General features: G+C 41.0%; 1 protein-coding gene across 1 annotated transcript in view; it reads right to left on the reverse strand.

Annotated features, from left to right (window-relative positions):
- BICD2 (BICD cargo adaptor 2) overlaps window positions 1–15,642 on the reverse strand; it is a 46,461-nt gene extending 30,819 nt beyond the window's left edge. The window contains exons 1-2 of the mRNA XM_026857628.1: window positions 15,547–15,642; window positions 14,582–14,794 (exon numbers count right to left, since the gene is read on the reverse strand). Of these exons, the coding sequence (XP_026713429.1) occupies window positions 14,582–14,794; window positions 15,547–15,642 (309 nt within the window). The remainder of the gene's footprint in view (window positions 1–14,581; window positions 14,795–15,546) is intronic.
- Between the last annotated feature and the right edge of the window lie 1,872 nt (window positions 15,643–17,514).

Here is a 17,514-nt window from a genome sequence, read left to right on the forward strand (position 1 = left end):
GATCCAAAGCACATCCTCCAAACCCTTTCTTTGTCACAGAGAGGCTTAACATCTGTGCACAAACAGCAATAGACCACTTACTCTCTTTAAGTTCCTTGTACAAGGATCCAGCCCTGCTCTAGTAATGTTCTCCTCCTGTAAGCTTACAGCCCAGGCAAGGGTTACAACCTCGCCCCGACCCACAGGCTTTAGCTGCCCACCCAAATGGTCTTTGCCCGGTAATCCACAGAGCACTGAACACTGGTGTCTGGCCCTGGTGCAAGCCCACACAAGGCGGCAGCAGCAGCAGTGTGATATCTTCACAGAAACAAATAGGTCAATGCTGTAGTAGAAGCTGGGAACATTGGAATGAGCCCTGTGATCAACAGCTGAAGGCACTGATACGTCTGTGAGATCAGAAATCGACTTTTTAAAACCATCCAAAATAACCCATTTTAAAACTGGAATAAGTCAGTTACTGTAAATGGTCTTGTTTCCAAACAGTCATCTCATTACCTATAAAACTGAGCCATTTTTGAGCTCCAGGAGCGCAAGAGGGGACCCTGTTTGCCCTGTGCATTCCCAGCCACCTTTCTTCTTCAGAAACCTGGCTTGTCCTCCTGCAGCACCAGGGTGCTGGGTGGGCACCAGCTCTGCACCTCACCTCCAACCAAGCGTGGGAGTCGGGATGGAAAACACTGACCCAAACTTAACAACAGTGTTATGAATGGCACTGTGTAACATTATTACTGTCTCCTCCTTCCTGCACTGAATTGCTTGCTAAGAGCAGTTAAAACTCCAGCTGCTTTCCAAACCTCAAATCTAAATGCTTGGCAGCTTTCCATGTCCTTCACTGCCACAACGAAAACATTTAACCCTTCCAAGGCCTGCCAATAACCTTTTAGGTAGCTGTTATCTTTTAGGTCCAGAAGATCCAGTGGAGCCAGCTCTAAGACAGGTCACTGCCACCCCAAGTGTCCCCAAGCAACCACCCACAGAGATGGACGATGCTCAACAGCAGCTCTGCTCACCACTGCACTCAGCAAACCTGTCTGCCTGCAGACTCAACTAGCAGGTTTTGAAGAGTTTTCTGTGTGCTGTGTTTGTATTTTCAGATGGTAATGAAACAAGTTTGAGGTTGTTTCAACAAGCCTCCCTCAAGCTGAAAGGAGAAGGAAAAAAGAGCTCAGTAACTGAGACAACAGCCCTCTGCATTCAACGCCTTGCCTGTCATTCTCCCAGGTTTTGAAGGGCACAGGGATGTCGTTCACTGGGGGATAGCTAAGCTTGGATATACCTTGGGAATATAAGAATTCAAGATCCAACTGCAGTAATTCTACCTATCGATGCAAACTAGCAAGGGACTGGAAGGATGAAGTATGCTTTCAGGAAAACAAAATAAACAGTAAACCAAACAGACTTACATTAAGAGTCATAAAGAGCCTTTACTGCCTCTTTTGCAGTTTGTCTACAGCCCACACTTACGGGAATAAAGTAGTACCAAAGATGTATTTAAATTAGTAGCTCTAAGTCACATTTAATTAAAAATATATTGTGCCATCAAACAGGTTTTTATGTTTCAGATTGAAACTCCTTATTAAAAGCTACTAACCAAAATCAGTCACCCCCTATATCTGCAATCCTTAACAGAAAACAGCAATAAAACCTACAAGTGAGATGTTGCTCTGCCTGGAGAAGCTGTGGTGGTCTAAGGAGTTACAGAACAAGAGATCACAAAATAAACTATGAAACAGTAGTCTGATGAAATTGATTTCAGATCCGTAAAAACTCTCAGGGTTTCATTTCCCAACTGAAGCATCTGACCTAGACTATTCTAATACACCAGGTTTCTTAGAAGAATCAAACACATGCAATCCGCTGCAATAATTTGGGAGCAAACTCAGGAACAGGCAAATTTCCCTTTCTAGAAATTGGCCTCCATCTCTGGTTTCAGGAAGACACTCCTCTTCTAAAAAGCAACCATGCTGCTGGAATGCAACTCACCATATATCCACAACAGACCTCATCAGAATAGGGACTTTTTCTGGTGAGATGCCAATTTGCTGCCTGCTGGACCTCAGTGTTGAGATTCTTCCAGTGAGCTGACCAAACCCTAGCCCTGAGAGGGTGCCAAGGGGGCTGCTGGGCAGCGGGTGAGCTGCTGCACCCACACGTGCCGAGCCCCAAACTCTGCCCAGCTTGGAAAGTCTTGCAGAGCAGTTGCTGCTGATACTCCCAGGTACAGAATAGCCTTGGGACAGAAGCAGTGACAAGCTGGTGACCCTCGTGGGGAGGCGGCAGGGAACCCTTCCTTATCATCATGACAGTCAATGTTCTGAATAGTCTCACTTATCCCTAACCAAGCTAAAACAACTCTAACGTTTCAGTATTTCCATAAACCACTTTTTCTAGCACACTGATAGCTTCTAGATTGCTTTTCTCCTTGGTCAAGCTTTTCTTTGTTTTACTTTTGCATTTTAATTTTAACACCCTTCTGTTAATCTGTGATAATTATTGACCAAAGAACTCCCACTTCAATAATATTAGAGAAGCACTCTATGCTGTGCATTGTGCTTTGTGCCTGCAGTCCAAAACTGCAGTTTTACTCTGCTGTGATGTCCCTTTGCAAATCCATGTTAAGTTCCATTCAGAAATGTCCACAAACCACCTATTTTCAATGACCATAAACACAAGTTTCTCTTGTTAATTAAAGCCTGCCCTCCTCTGTTACAAGGTCTGTTGGAGGCTCATTTATTTTCTTACTCATAGTTCCTACTCTAATATTAAAGGCCTATTTTAAAGTTTCCATTAACTGTTTCCAGCAGTGACAGTCTTTCTTGGGCAGATTTAACACTAGCACACTCCAGCAGCAGGCCAGAAGCAAGTTTATGGGACTTCAACACTAGATACCATGTATCTGTGAGACTTAAAAGAATTTACAATTAAAATAATATTGACAACAAGTCAAAGTTAGTACAGCTATCAAAGATTAGAAGTCTCCTACTGACTTAATTTGGCCATGACTAATTTATATGTAAAGCATGAGATGAAAGCTTTGGCTAACTTTATACTCCCAGCATCAGTGGCCTAATTTCACTAGGTGTCACACTTCCTGGATGTGGAAAGTGCTTAGTTTACAGTACCAAATCCTGCCGAGATACAATCATCTCAAAACCACTGGCTTAGAGATCCGTCACTACTTCAAACAATTTTAATGAACTAAATCCTAAAGGAGTTATCTATCTAAATTAATTATACAACTTTATAAATATCAGACATATGAAAGATTTTGCTTACATATAGATTATGGAGGTGGTACTTCTTTATAGAAAATACTATCACAGAATCATCTCAGTTGGAAAAGACCTTGAAGATCATCCAGTCCAACCACTAACCTAACATCAACAGTTCCCAACTACACCAGATCCCCCAGCACTATGTCAACTCTACTCTTAAACCCCTCCAGGGATGGGGACTCCACCACCTCCCTGGGCAGCCCATTCCAATGCCCAACAGACCCTTCTGGAAAGAAATGCTTCCTAATATTTAGTCTAAACCTTCCCTGGTGCAACTTCAGGCCATTACCTCTTGGCCTGGAGCTGGTTCCTTGGCTCCAGAGACTCATCCCCCCTCTCTGCACCCTCCTGGCAGGGAGTTGCAGAGGGCCATGAGGTCTCCCCTCAGCCTCCTCTTCTCCAGACTGAACCCCCCCAGTTCCCCCAGCCGCTCCCCAGCAGACCTGTGCTCCAGACCCTGCACCAGCTCCATTGCCCTTCTCTGGACATGCTTGAGTCATTCAATGGCCTTTTTGGGGTGAGGGGCCCAAAACTGAACCCAATAATCAAGATGCATCCTCACCAGTGCCGAGTACAGGGATAAGATCACTTCCCTGTCCCTGCTGGCCACGCTATTTCTGATCCAAGCTGTGGAATAAAGGAAAATGCCGTAGTATTAAACAATATATGGAAGCCTTACAGAGTCTGGATTTTTTTTTTTTTTCCAAAAAATAAAGAGATTTTTCCTTTAAAGGCATAGCATTCCTTCTGGAGTACAGTAGAGGTGAAGCTGCCTGGCAGCTTGGAAGGACGACAGGTACATTGGTATAAGTCATGAAGTGACGCCCATCCCTTTTAACTCCAAGGAGCATCTGCCAGGTCCACCCATGCATTTGGAAGCAGCAACCTTCCCCCTGCTGCTTGGATAGTCAGAAACACTCAGGCACTCATGAGCTGTTAGAACCCACACAACCGATCAATGCAGTAAGATCTATACTGTGATTCTGGATAAAAAACATCTTCTTAACTCTTATTCCTGAGTATGATCTACTAATGGCATAGTCCTACCAATCTTTTCTCACACAAACAGCTCCTAACACCAGCATAATCAGGCTCTAGCACAATTCATGCTGCCAAGCCAGGATCACTCAGCATTCCCAATTCAAAGTTGTTGTTTTCTATTCCAGCAGCAACATTTTCAAGTAATGTTTCACATACAACACACCAACCTGCACATGGACTGCACAAATTGCAAGTGTCTCTAGGGCAATTTTTTAAAATGAAGTTGCTGTGCATTAAACCAGAGGCAGAACCTCTGGTGAAAGAAAAGGATCAAGTGAAGAGGGATAGAAAGCAAAGATAGAGTAGAAGGAGGTCAGTATAGGCATAACCCTAGCTGCTGCCATATCACAGCCTGCATTCCCGTTTCCCAACAAACTGTAAGTTACAACAAGAGAAAGGTTACAACAAGAGAAAGACCCAAGCAGCCCAGACTTCCTTTCAGCATTCTTGTTTACCACTTTGCAGAACAGACTTTAATAACCTTCTGATGACTTAATACAATTACTTCATATATTTCATGATTAAGTTATGAAATCTCCTTTTTTCACAGTTGTACTTCAGACAGTGTGTTACATCTAGCTTGTATTCTACAGAAATAAACAGATGTGGGGACACAGCCATTGGATCTTTGTCAAACAATGATTAAATGCTGTTTGCAGAAATTTCCTTTGTGAACTGTTATCTTACAGCTACAAACACTTTGAAAGGTCAAACACACCATAGGGTCAGTTGTTCTGAATGTATTTATGCCACAGCAGCCTCTTCTTTGCGTGACACACTTTGGAGGGAGCAGCCAATCCCTGTGTGCAGAATACAGTACACTGTAGTTGTGTACCAGTAATTAGCAGCATACTGTTTTGTCCACTTGCATTCAAAGTGCACCCTGCCTGTTAAAAGACCTGTATTTCCATAAAGCAAGGAGGAAAGAAAAAAAAAAAAAAAAAGTGTCAATCTTTGGCCATATAAGAGTAACACACCTCCCTCCTGCTATAAAAAAAGGATTATTTTTCTAACAACTAAAGTTACACTGTATAATAATCTACATGTAGGTAAAACTGGCAGCAGCAAAACAAGAGAGTCCCTTTTTCTTGGAAAAAGCTATGTTCATTGACCCCATGCTGGTTTTTCCTTCCACAAGAGCTTCTGTTCAAGTTCCTCTGAACTCAAATGGCTGAGACATTGTGAAGATCAAACAGCTTGGTTAGAATAACCACCAGAACATACACTGCCATCATTAAGACACAAAAGGACAAGTTTCCATTTTAGATTCTGCATTTCAGGGCAAAACACCATGCAGTAGAAGTGGTGTCATCCAATTCTTGGAAGCAATTGTCAGTACCTTTTATATTGCTAGTTAGTCATAAGCTGTCCCAATAAATATGACCTCTTGAGCTGCTACCTGTTTTCATATTGGCCACACAACTGTAACACCATGAACTTCCTTATAAATTCTCAAAAAGGAGATCCGAACCAGTTATTTATCTGGTTGAAACCAGCCATCTTTTCAATCTCCTGGAAGAGAAGAACTCAGAGAAGAAAAAACAAGGATACCTCCCTGGCTTCTAAACCTAAGCTACTCACAGAAGCAGCTCGGATTTCATCGCATGTGATTTATCTAATATCTGGTTATTCTGTTCAGCATTTTCCCTGTAGTCCTGGATACATCAGAAACAGCTCTGACCAGTGCCAGTCTGACACACAGAGGACAGGCAGCTTTGGTTCAGGGAAACACCAGCCACCCTGGGTTTCTCTCACCTGCTCAACTTTTAGAGCAGCAGACACCTCCCTCTGGGCAAAATCAAATGCTAAAAAGTAGTAGGGGTTAAGGAGTTAGCTACACTAATGAAATAAAGGGAGAGAATACTAAGCAATGTCAGTTAAAAAATCTGGATGCCCTCCTTCATCTGCAGATGATCCAGTGAGCATTTATGGGGAGATGGGAGGGAGACTCAATACATTACCACCTCAAACTTATTTCACCTAAAAATAAAAAAAAAAAAAAGTATAAAGACTAGTATCAGTAAAAGTACATCAAATCTAAACTTGAAAAACCAATACATAGGGTAAATAAAAGAAGAAAAAAGAAAAAGAATGGATTTTGATACAGTCACAAGGGTGGCAACAGCACAGCAATGTTATTTCTGATACTATAGGAGCATCCCCTAGCTGGCTCTTTGTGCTGCTGCTCAAGCGATGTTTTGTCACAAGCTACGTTCATAAAACCTACTGTGACTTAAAACTGCACCCTGAGATTTATTTTAGAGTCATCTATCAGCAGAGAACTACCAGGTGAAACAAAGGAATTTTTTTCCCAAGTGTATTACAGTACTGCTTTGAGGCATACTGTGGTACACACTCTCCTATTTTCGAACAAATGCCAGTCTGCCCCAAAGAAATCTTGCTTAGATTGCCAAGGATCACCTACTTCAATGAAAGCAGTGCCAAGCACAGGCAAACAAAGCAACTGCCCTGCTTCTGCATCCTGAAAACCACACTACCAACAGAACAGAAGCTTTCCTCAGCAGGACATACACACACCCCCACCACAAACTTCTTTAGTTAACAGCTTGTGAAGTAACTTCGAGCCACTGTTTCACTGATTAGAGCATTTTCAGCTACTCTTTCAGTCGTGCAGAGTGATTTTACATCTGTTAAGACTAAAGCTGCATACAAGAGACTTTCTCCCTCCACTACTCATGCTAGTCAGAAACCATCGGCAGGCTGAAGGTAATGGAGGTCGCCAGGAGCCCTGACTAAAGAGAAGGACTCATCCTGCTAGTGCTGCAGCACTGATAAGCACCCAGCAATTTCACTGTCACAGAAGAATGAAAAGATCCCCAGCAAGCATGATACCAGGTTAATTCCCAAACAATAGAGTCTTGTGGAATCTTAACTGCTAATTGAAACATTGAGAATCATATTTAGTTTTATAATGTCAGAAAACAAGATTTTAATATTCCTTTAAAATCTGAAAATAGTGTTCAAATGGTGACTTTCGACACCCCCATTTTCAGTGTTAATTCATTTCTGGACACTGAGTTTCTAGGCAGCAGCCATTACAGAAAGAGAAACACTGTTGTTCACATCCTTCCTCTGAATATATCAGTGCACAACAATAAAGAAATCACAAGCAGATGCCTCCTTGAATACGTGCAAAGCACATCAACTGAATTTCTAGGACAATTCATCTTCTTTGGAATGGATTTTTATTATGTTTCGAATGGATACAAACGACACGCAGTACTTCCTCAGCTCTCATCCTTCTCAACAAAAACAAACAACAAAAAAAAGAGGAAGCTGTCAGTATAAAAATCAACTTCAATGAAAATAAAAAGGTGGAAAGAAAAGAGCTGCCATCTGCAGCCATCTGCAACGTGCTGAGCCAGCAAACAGCAGTGCATCGCTATCATACTGTTATCATCACCTTTTAACTTCCTTGCACTGGACAAGGCAATTTTGGGGTCGTTCTGGGGTTTTTTTTTAAATAAAACAAAACTATTCACACTGTGACCCTTCTAATTCTTTCAGCACATTAGAGGACAAGAAACACAGTCCTGCACACTAAATGTGATACCCTCACAAAACAGGCTCGTCACTGCTTTGCTTTTAGAAATGGAGCTTTACCAATCCATGAACAGTCACTTTTACATTTGGAGCACATTTAGCAGCTGATTTCCAGCCACACTGCTCACTTCAGACATAACTGTTCCAGTGTATTTTAGCATTATTTAAATGTACTTCTGTATGCAAAGTTAAAAAAAAGAGCAACGAATCAAGGAATATCTTCTACACACTGCTGTGGGGGTATATTATTTAAGCATTACACCTGGGCCCAGAAGGGACCTAAAAATCCACAGGTAATCAGCTCTGCAAGAGCCTTTGTGCTCAGAGGCTTTTCCATTAGAAGAAGCTAAGGTTTGCCAAGGGATTCCTGAACACGGAGAAATGGGGCAGAACCCCATCTTTATCCCCAGAGCATTACACCAAAAGCCGTGTTACACTGCTGCCTTATTCCCAAATTCAGTGCTGATAAACACATCAATTTCTACCAGCTTTCAAGGCAAGAAAGACAATGTGCAAATGTACCTACCTGCTGCAGCTTTTCCCATACAACATATGGGAATGGCAGCAAATGATGTGTGATACCAACTCTGCAGCCATTCCTGCAGACTGGACAATCACAACATGACCGAGTAGAGGGACTCTCAGAAGGTCACACTTTGCAACTCATCAGGCTGAGAGCAGGGAAAATGCTGTGCTTTAAAAAAAAAAAACCACAACAAATCCAAAACCAAACCCCAACCAAAATACCCTTTTCTCCATGACTCACCAGTCTGCAATCTGCTTTTATAAAAGTTTATGCAAAGTGCTCAGCGGTCTTACACAATTCTGCTTGCTCATCAGGTTTTTTTGGTCCAGCAACTTGACAGTATAATTGGTCCACTTGCCTTCGTGTACACCTCTCCACTCCGGCTACCTCTGGATTCACTGGTAGTTATACCAGCATTCAGGCAGCTTCATTTGGTATACACTGCTAGAGCATAAAGCCACCCACAAAGCCCTGCTTTCTAGCAAAGCTCACAAAATTCTGTAATTAAGAGACCACTTTTTTGGTTTAGCTCATTCAACAAAAGGAGCTCTCTCCTTGCTCTTTGTCAACACCCAACCCCAACCCTCCCATTTTCTTCTCATCTCTCTCTAGATCAACAACCTTCCTCCTGTTTCTTTGGTGACTATGATTAGTTTCTCTCTCAACACATTCTGCCTCCCATGGAGTCTCCAACTCTCTGTACCCCCTAGAGGCAAAGTTTCTAGAAAAGCCTTTATTTGCAACCAAAACTCTTCACACTTCCAAAACTTCAAGCTCTATTGTTCCACAGCAACCAATTCTACTATCAATTTTCAGAGCTTTTCAGTCTCCTTCGGTCCATTTAATCCAAATATTACCACTAAAGTCATCTTCCTTCCCCTTGCTCCAAGCCCTCTTGATCTGATACAGAAATACAGCTCACATGAACTTCAAATCTAGAATACACTGTAATAAACTATTTGAACACATTTTTTGGCCACTTACCAGTCCTGCACAGTCTGCAATCTAGAGCACAATAAAATGTTGCTTCCACTTATTCTCCGTTATAATAAAACTTATGTCTTCTTTAAGTATGACTTCTGATAGAGCTTTTAGGGAATAATAACATGGAAGCTTTCCTCCCTTAGCTGCAGGGGAGATCTGTTGTGCATTTTCCTATATGGGTTACCAGTGTGTTCAGATGGAGAAGTAGAAACCAACACAAACCAGCACCTTCGCTATAAATCCTAGTGGGAAAGAGAAGTGTGATCATAACTTTAGGAATACTCTTCTTTCGCTGACAGTATTAAGGAAACCTGGAGAACTTCAACAATCAGATCACTGTGTATTTATAGAAGAACTGTCAGCCACGATAGCTCTCAACAGACAGGGTCACATCTAACAAACAACTTAATGGCCCACCATGGTGAAAACACTGGCTCCAAAAAATGAAACACTTGCTAAGCAATTAAAACAGTCAAATATTGTGAACAGACTGCATCCTGGGCTTCCAAGCAATGTCTCTTCCACCTCTGTTCAACTATTTTAACTTCAAGACCCAGAAAGCTGATACAAGCACCTGAAGTATTGCTATGTTCAAGAACATAGAGAGATCACTGCAAGCAATTCCATTACTGCTTGGTTGAAGTGGCCTTATCTAATACAGTGCATCTCATGTTTTCAGTGATGGAAGATCAGCTTCCACCTGAAGCTGTTCTAATCAGAGTGCTGGCAATTACCTGTCTGTCCTTCAGTGAAGCATTTGGCTACCCGCAAGAGACCAAGTTCTAGGTCTTCACTGAAGAATAAAGATGTCAGAGCTGGTTGGTCGGTTTTTTAGGTTTACTCTGAGAGTATGGATGAGCTTCATAAGCTATAAACTTAGTTAAAGAAATTATTTACAGGATTTGACTAGAGCACAATGGTTAGACACTCAAGAGTCCGGAAAAACAAACTCAGGAGTAATTCCTCTAACATGAGGCAAGAGAATAGGATGGATAAAGCTGACAGATCTTTATAGAGGTCTACATGCTGCGTATCTCTTTTCCCTAGGGTTAGAAATGAAGAAACCCCAGGATGAACAATTGTGTCTCTGTGTTCAACACAGATCTTAAAATCCCAGCATTATCCATTAAAAAAAAAAAAAAAGTGTCCCCTGTCCATAGCTGGGCCAGGTACACATGGTATTCATCATCCTTCAGATTGACACACACTTTCTTGATAAAGCCTATTAGACAATAATGCAGAACAAGAAAGTTTCTTCAGAACAGACCTCAGAAAAACAGCTTTCATTTTATAGCCTTGGAGGAATAAAATTACTCATATGTTGCTGGTAAGTTTTAAGGTTTTTAACACATGCTACTTAGTACATATTATATTGTACCACGTCATGTCAGCTATTCCTCTTAATGAATAAAAGCACACCCAAAATATTTCCTTTTTTAGTTTACATAATCACAATACCTTTTTATTTCATGGGAAAGAATCGCTCATTCATTTGTCAGCTCTATACTGGGCACAGCTACCTCATGACTTCACAGTCAAATGACCTTATGAAATCTGTTTTAGTGCTACTAAAACACAGGAGAGATGAAAAAAGATTAAAAAGGAATAGCAATTAGCAATTACTCAGGAGCAATTATTCCTTTCAGTGACTCTTCCAGGACACAGGAGCTGCTGAGCTAGCTAATGACAGCAGTAAAACTCATAATTGGTAACCACCCTGCCATCCTGTCCCAACAGGCCAAAGTTAGATAATTCAACAGAAAGCGTCTAAACCACTCACGTCCGCTACAGCGGTGCCAGGTGTACCAAATGTCACTTTTCTCCTTCCAAAAACTAACTAATTATTTCTGTGCAAGTGTCCCGAAAACATACAAAAAGAATGATGACATCTTAAACACGCAGTCAAATGCTCTTCCAACCAATGTGAGTCAACATCTGATTTCAACCCACCACCACCACTACTGCCAGCTCAAGAGGAGCTGCTACCTGATGCACTTGACCATCCTCCTTGTGCCACTATTAAAGACTGAACAGATTTTTTCAAAAAAACACCCCAACAACAGCAAAAATCTTTATGCTATCAGATAGCTACAAAACAGCAGATAAAAACTTTTGCAGCCAGCCCTGACAAGCAACTCTCCCTTAAAAATAAAGCAGAGATTCATCCTCAGTTGATTTCCTCATGTTTTTGTGTTTTTTCACTTTTAAATTTCCTTTTAGTTTTGACAGGAGCAGCCATCTGCCCAGCTAGAGGACATACAGCCAAGCATTTTTGACATCCCTCCTCTTATTTGGATCAAATCTAGAACTTCTGGTAAGTAAATTTTCTACTACTGCAAGTAAAGTTTCCTGTTCCCCCAGATATCTTGTAAGTCAGTTCTCTCGATAGGCAGTAGTAACACAAGACTTCCAAAATACACGCTATAAAGACTACATCTGCCTATAAACATTCTTTACAACAGGATGAAGAGCCACAATAGTTTTTCTTTCATCAGCAGTCAGAAAAAATGAAGGAAGGAATTTCTACTATGTATCTGTGGTATAAAACAGTAGATCATATTCCACCTTCATCCCCAACATTTTCAGACTACAGCAGCATTCTTCACTGCACAGTCTCCTTGGACTAATAACAACTTTTACCATGAGACAGGCTAAAGCCAAGCATGGCAACAGAGACTGGGGAAAACCACACTGCTCATTTTGCTCACTAGCTTACAACCATCAGAACACGTTCTCCTTGATTTCTCTCACACAATATTTTTAAATTAAATTTGCTATTAGACCTATAAATCATCACAGGATGTGCATATCCTCCTGCTTCCATTTACCTGGACAGCAATGGTGAAATAGCAACTATTTGAACTTCTGCCACTTTCTGACACACCATATGAGAAAAAAGTCAGTCTCTCAAGATGGTCATGCTGACTCAGCTTTTTTGTGGGCCATGAAAAGACTAATAGCTCTGTTCACACACCTTGCCACACTATTCCCTATCAATACTCAAATCAAAATGAAATACTTAAATAGGCATCTTCAGAAGAAGAGAGTCCCAAACCACCATGGTCAATTGGCCCAGATTATTTCATTTTGACACTAAAGCTTTTATGCCGTTTATTGTTTTCCTCCTCACCTCTTCAACCCACTATTTACCAGCAACAGAAGAAACAGCTAGGCTAAAAATGGGCAAGGAAGAAGAATGTACACACTGAGATGACACAAAGTGACAGGCAGAGAAACCCCTAACTTCAAGGTTCCAATTAGCTTATTAGGGTTTGTTTTGGGGTTTGTTTGGGGTTTTTTTTGACAGAGTTCAGATTCCATTCAAAGTTTAAAATTAGTGACATCCAGTTAATGATCATCAGCCTTTTATCTAGTCAAGTCACAAAATGCATCTTCCCATGTTCAGCAGAAGATAGCTTTAAAAAAAAAAAAGTCTTAAAAAAAAAAAGATTTTCACAATAAACCTGACATCATCCACTTACCTTCTTCCCCCACTCTTCAGGTCTCACTGGGGTCCATCTCACACAAGCATGTTTGTGTAAAACGGTGCATGGGTGAGGTGGAAGGACAAAGCACAAGAGAAAAACCACAAGAAACCTTGCAAACTGACAGCTCATCCAAGGGCTATATAAAGCAAAATGCGGCTCCAAACAAAAGTGGCTGAAACATGGCAGTATCCAGAAGGAAAACATCACCTTCAGCTGCAGTGATACAGGGAGCTGGATTGAAATCTGCAGATGAGCACACTTTTGAGTGGGTCTGGAACCCTTATGGACACAATGCTGCTGCTAGGGTGGAGATCTTTTCTTTTAAGGTGTTCTTAAAAGTTAGGAAATAAAGACAAGAGTTGTGTGCGTCCTTGCAAGTTCTGGTTCCTTACCTAAGCACACATGGCCTGACTCCAGCTCTGTTATCCCACAGCCAGGACCATAAAAATCAAAGGAGAGCTTGACTGGCCTGCTTGACCTGTGACAGTTTGCCCCACAAATCTCCTTCTCTGTCATACCTCAAAGTGAGGTACTATTGAACCCCTACATCTCCACAGAAGTAACCTACATTTCCTTATTAATTTTGTCACCGAATATTATACACATATTTGTTACTATGTCCTAAAGAAATTAAATGAGACACTAATTTTCAGCTGTGGTCTAGAGTATGCTGAGATTAAGAAGTGGGCTCTTAGAGAACCTTCCCTCCTGGCAGGGGAGTCAGTTATCTCAGAGCTAGATGAGACTAGTACCCAACACTTCAAAGGAAGGTGCAAGAAAGCTCATGAGTAATAATTGCTGATTGTCTACTAAATCCATCTGTGGTTTACTGTCTCTTAACTTTTACCCAGTCTAAATTTAAACAAAGGTTTGAGCTCTCAAAACAATCCTTTCTGCATTGGTGCTACAGAGACTCCTGCTGAGCTACAGATTTCGTGAGTAATTAAAATTTTTAACTCAATTTCTCAGCAATTATTTCCTCTCAGAAACAGGCAGTTTCAATACTAAAACAATAAAAAGTCAAAGGTACTTTGAGATAGTAAGTTATGCAACCTATGAAACAGTAAAAGTCATCACTTTCATGAAAGAAAACACAAGACAATAAACTTTAGTATTATTTCTTTTGTGCAATTCAGTGTCTTGTTATGCTCCCACATCCTTAGAAGTTTGGATGGAAAAAGTTATAAAAGGAGAAACTATGCCACAAATACTTCACAGCAAGAAAATCTGAATTGGGAGTGAGGCAGAAAAAGTACATCTAAAGCATCTCTGTGCTTGGAATAACCAGATTCCTCTGTTTTTTAAGGCAGCAGTTCTTGGACAGAAGGAACTGATATACAGTACCCATAGCACCAGCGTGGCACAAACACGCAGCCACATGTCAGTCAAACACCTGTAACACTATACAGTGGTTACTGCAGAAATAGTAGATATTTGAACAAGGCACAGTGAGTTTGTATTGGGTCAGAACCATTGCAGGCACAATAGGCTGGTTCAGCAGATGGAACCACAAAGCTGGATTTACTGATCTACTGAATTACAGCTTTGGCTGGATATAACACTGGGGTCTCAGAGAGACAACCCATCTTAGCAGCTGCCAGTATTAAGCAGATATCAATCAGCTCCAGAATATTCCTTATACAGAGCATAAGAAAACACAACCACAATACAAGCTGTGGAGTGCACTGCACACCTTCACTCACCTCTTTTAGTTCCTGTGCAACAGAATTAAGGCGCTCATTTTCAGACTGAGTGTTGGCAAGGACATTTCTGAGCTGCTTCAGTTCTGTCTGCAACTCCATAACCTTTTTCATGTAGTACTCTTCCTTGGTAGCCGATTCCTGAATCAAGGTCTCCTCTCTGCTCTCTCCATCTGCTGCCACCTTCTTGTGGTTGGTATGGGCCTGCCCAAAAGCCTAGGACAGTCAGAAAACAAATCTTTTATCAGTAAACCAGCAATTTCCATTTTAAATCTTTGAAAATATTTACCCTCAGATTTCTTTGATGCAAGACAGTGTAACGTATTCCTATAGCCCCCTCCTCTGGGATCAGACCTTTAAATGCTATTAAGTGGCCAACACAGAGCTCTTAAAAGTGACACACAGCACCTAAATAGTGTTTTGTGATGCATAGGATACTTATGCAGAGCCTTATAGAGCCTTATGGGAGGGAACAACTACTGACTTGAGTCTGCTGTTAAAACAAGACTTGGGTTTTCAACAAGACTACTGTAAGAGGACTGGACACCTCTGCAGGTGCATATTCTCTATAATTGGATCAGACTTGCTTCTGCAAAAACTGCATCACTGAAAACAGATTCAGTATTAGGAGCCTGTTCCACTTCTTAGGCTAGGAGGACACTTTTCCTGATGCAGCTATGCCAAAGAAACATATTGCCCCCCTCAGCTGCTCACTGCTGGAAATTACTTCCCCCTCAAACCTGCTAACCAACTGCAGCCATAAGCGAGTGAGGTTAGCAGGGCTACTCCATAACCAGGTTAAGCTACTGTGGGTTATTCTGGCTGAAGTTGGTCAGTGGATGCTCACCCAACCAGCTCTGCTGCCTGCTCTCAGAGATGGCATCTCTAGCAGCACGCCAGCAAATGGACTTTGAGGCAGGTCAGAGATCCAACCTCTTCAGCATAGCAGACACCCTCATTTTTTTTACCACCTCCCACTTATTTGGGGGGTTTTCATTTTGCTTGAAACTACCAGGTAATGCTCCCAGCAGCAACGTTCTCCGAGACACAAACAAGCAGCCCATAGAGACATCCCAGCTACTGCATTTAAGAAACCTGTCAGTGGCTTTCACTAATAGATGTTATAAAGCAAAGAGGTTAACATTTTAAGTAGGTATATATTTGTAACACACTGTCTGACAGATGGACCAAAGTCAATGAGATTAACAAACACTATCTTTTAACTGCTCTGCGTGTGTGCGCACCACAACCCAATTCAAGATGTCTTCGGAGCTTTCAGGTGCCACAGCATCTTTTGGGATGCCAGTGTCTATACAGCAGGTTTTCATAGCCAACGTTAATATCAGGCATTAAGTCAGGTCAAGGACAGATCAGCATCTCCTAAAACTCCTTGTCTAGTCATGCATTAGATTTTCTACTAATCATCTTTTGCCAGCTCTTCAGAAATATAATGTCAGCACAGAAAAAAAGATCTGCTTTGAAGAGAAACAGATTTCAGTAATATATTACTTCTGTATATTAAACCAGATGTATTAATAGTACAGTAATTATTGAATATACCAGGGCTGAAACAGATGATTGAACATGCTAGCTCTGCCTACAGTTAAGGACACCCACATATTTCTCCTATCAGACTAAATTCTATTTCAGATAAGCAAGTCAGAGATACTGGAGAGAAATATTCATTGAAGAAATTCTATCCAGATTCACTGAGATGACCCAAGGGAAATTAAAAAAGCATCACATTTCAGACAAAGTAAAGCACCATCTGTGCAAGTCCTTGTCAAATGAATTTCAACAAAGCAGCTTAAAAGCCTAATACCCAAGATCTCCATAAACGTTAAAGGGATAACAAAAAACATGCAAGCTTCTCAAATACACTGTCCTTTTTCCATAAAGAATTAAGATCCACCTTTTATAGACCTGCATTTATTACAAATCTCTGGTGCAGAGAAAAGGACTTTGGGCATCCATTTGCCCAGTGAAATGGCACCATTTTCTTGGTAGCAGGATGACAATGCTGAGCACATTGAAGCTCAGGATACTCAGAGCCACATCTGAGCAGCCAGACAGCAGAGTCCAAATATGATTCAATCAAGAAACTCAGTAATACCACTAGGGGAGAAATTATGGAGAATAATAGCTAATTTCCTTTTAAAACTTTCCATGCAGATACTAGGCCTTGCGTTTCTTTAACAACTGAAAAGAAAATGTTATCATTTTGCAGAAGCCACTATTGACACAATTTTTTTTTTTTTTTTTTTTTTTTTTGTTAAATACAATAACCTGTCTTCTACAGAGGCTAATGCCAGATGCTTCAGAGAAAGGTGCAAAAAACCCCATAATCTCCCCAGAGCTGGGGATCGCCTTAAACCTTGAAGCAGAATGCTTAATGTAAATTTGAAATGCTATTAACATGTAGTTACCCATGTAAAATATCCCCTTATTTTTCACAGGTTTATTCATTTTTGGCCTCAAAATCTTACAGCAATAAATTCTGTATTTTAAATCATACTCTTACATGACATTTTGTCAGTTTACAAGTTTCCCACATTTTCATAAAAGAGAATGTATTTTTGTTCAGACTTGAAAGTGTTGTTACTCCATGATCTCCTGTCAATCATTCATTCTTTTTAAAGACTTCCATCACACCTCTCTATTCCCTGGTGAAGGTGAGGTGAAGTTCTGTAAATTATCACCACTTTTATGTTTGGGAGGTTTTTTCCAAGCCCTAAGACAGTCAAACTCCCTTTTTTTAGAAACTGCCTTTTATTATACCTTATATGAAATAGCAAAACTAACCCAACCAAATGGGAACTGCAGATGTCCGCTCACAGACCAACTGCGGAAACAAGCTCATGGATCACCATCCCTACCAAAGGATGCTGCTGATTCATTGTGGGCTCCAGATAGTTCTGCACATCAAGGCTGTCATT

The sequence above is a fragment of the Athene cunicularia genome (genome assembly GCF_003259725.1).
Source record: "Athene cunicularia isolate RWA chromosome 12 unlocalized genomic scaffold, athCun1 chr12_part1, whole genome shotgun sequence".
In the NCBI taxonomy this organism is placed as follows: domain Eukaryota; kingdom Metazoa; phylum Chordata; class Aves; order Strigiformes; family Strigidae; genus Athene; species Athene cunicularia.